General features: G+C 34.8%; 1 protein-coding gene across 2 annotated transcripts in view; it reads right to left on the minus strand.

Annotated features, from left to right (window-relative positions):
- The window catches only part of ppp1r8b (protein phosphatase 1, regulatory subunit 8b), a 6,758-nt gene extending 5,425 nt beyond the window's left edge, over nucleotides 1–1,333 (minus strand). Inside the window, exons 1-2 of one of the 2 annotated variants that reach the window (XM_014021240.1) lie at nucleotides 898–1,333; nucleotides 431–491 (exon numbers count right to left, since the gene is read on the minus strand). In XM_014021240.1, the coding sequence (XP_013876694.1) occupies nucleotides 431–491; nucleotides 898–950 (114 nt within the window). In that variant the 5' untranslated portion in view covers nucleotides 951–1,333. The remainder of the gene's footprint in view (nucleotides 1–430; nucleotides 492–897) is intronic. The other variant, XM_014021241.1, reaches the window with a different exon arrangement.
- Nucleotides 1,334–2,247: the final 914 nt, after the last annotated feature.

The raw sequence follows: 2,247 nt of genomic DNA on the forward strand, positions 1-2,247 counted from the left end.
CTAATCGATTATTAAATTAGTCATCGATTATTTTAATAATCGATTAGTCTCGATTAATCGAGGCAGCCCTAATTGACAAAACAGAAACTGAAGGAAGCTAAAATTAGCACAAAGTTGTTGTTTTTAAAGTAAAACCAGAACAAAAGGTGCAAAGTGCATGAAATATTTAACTATTTTGAAGGATTTTAAAGACGTTGAAGACGGTTCCATTCATTTTTAATTGGAACAAAAATGGCCAAAAGAGCTAAATATCCAAATAGAATAAATTGCTGAAGTACCAAAAGTCATAGCCAGAACGTCCTGAAGGGGCAAAAAAGTTTTGATCTATGAAGTGTTAAAATAGTAAAACAATTGTGGAASGAGACATGAAAAACATAGCTAATAAACATGGATCATCTCTCTGTATGAATGCTAACAAACATCCAGTTACCTCTACAAGTTTGTCTCCTTTCATCACATCCAAATGAAGTCCTGTGGGCGGTTTTCCTGCCCTGAAAGCCAATGATTAAAAACACTTAAACATTTTATAAATTCATAGTAATCATTTGCAGTAAATGAATCAATAGCTTTACTGTATATTGTGAATGCTTTAAATGATATTTTGACGTGCCCTTCGCTTTCTGTCAGAGAAATATATAAGTGGACTTCAAAAAAAGTGAGCAAAGAACGCATCTATGAACTAAAATCGAACACAAAATGACATTTAGGAAATTATTACAAACAGAATTGATGTGTTAGCCATCTAGCTCGACTTGATGCTAACGTTAGCTACAGAAATAGCAAGCCACTACTGCGTTAAAMGTAAGAAAACGAAGCGGAATGAAATCGCTTTGCTCGTTTGCATTTAGCAAACGCTACAATTACTCTGTTACGACCTCGACGTGTGCATTTTCTCACCATGATGGACAATCAAAAGGAGGAGCACCGTCTTTGCTTGTTTTAGCCGCCATCTTGCTTCGGCACGTTARCGCTGCTGCATGCTGGGTAAATGTCACGCAGGAATGCTGGGAAATGAAGTCTTGTCAAAGGACATAGCATGTTCAACAACTGCTTCTCATTTCTTATTCAACAACTGTAAAGTAATATTATTCTAGAATAATTTTAGTAAAACTCGATTCTGTTTATCAGTTATTAATGTTTGAGGCACAGTTACAGGTAATATGCAATATTTCATTTTTTTGTTGCTCAACATGTTCTGTTTGATTGTGCAACTAGCAGGGGTGCCACCTTATAAATAAAGTATCATTGTCACAATCAGGTCTATTCATCTGGCAGCCACATCTGGCACGTCAATGAAGATTGTTTTATTTTACTAAATTTCATGTAAAAAATTGATTTCAAATCATTTGTAATTTAAAAATTTATGTATTAATGCAACAAAACAATCAAACTTAAAAGGTAAAAAAAAAAAACAATACCTATGTTACATCCTGCATTGTGTTTCACAATCAACGCGATTGAGTTGAAAAACCCTGATCTAGATCATGGTGAGTTTGTGTGGACAATATGGGGGATGTTAGTGGTGGGGTGGGGGTTGATCTTTCCTGCAGGCTGTGTGCACACAATCTGTTGAAACACAGGTGCGCTATTCATTCAACTGAAAGTCTATGATCTTTATGATACAGTATGTATTATTTGCAATCCGATGTCACAGCAAAAACACAAACCATATCATAGAACAAGACATGACCACAGTAAAAGAAGAGCAACAGAAACTTTCTCAAGTGCACACAAATCACATCAATTCAGGAAACATTTTCTTCTTGTCTTTTATAAAGCAAATTAAGCATACAAATATATGCTAGACCTCTTGATCACAAACATTTCTGTCAATAATATTATCATTGTTGACCTGTTTTCATCCACTTTGTTTCCATAGGTCAACAACACTTGATGGTTAGCAGTTGTTAACAAATTTGGCTTACAAATTGTTTTATAGAAATACATTAGCCATTGATTTGAGAAAAAAATGTGCACAATAATTGGTAGAGCTGTTGCCTCAGCAAGAAAGTTGCTGGATCAAATCCCAGCCTGACTTACTGAGTAAAGTTTCATGTTCTCACTGTATGCGTGGGTTCACCCAGATCAAATGATTAACAGGTGTGGGGAAAACTGGGAATATAAGTTTTGTTTGTTCTGTGACCTATCCAAATGTGAAATGCAAATGAGTGGATGGATGTTTCCACATGACAATAAAATTTTAATCTTCAAGACCATATAATGTTGAATTATATAGCAATTCAACAA

Source organism: Austrofundulus limnaeus, unplaced genomic scaffold (genome assembly GCF_001266775.1).
Source record: "Austrofundulus limnaeus strain Quisiro unplaced genomic scaffold, Austrofundulus_limnaeus-1.0 Scaffold284, whole genome shotgun sequence".
Taxonomy (NCBI): domain Eukaryota; kingdom Metazoa; phylum Chordata; class Actinopteri; order Cyprinodontiformes; family Rivulidae; genus Austrofundulus; species Austrofundulus limnaeus.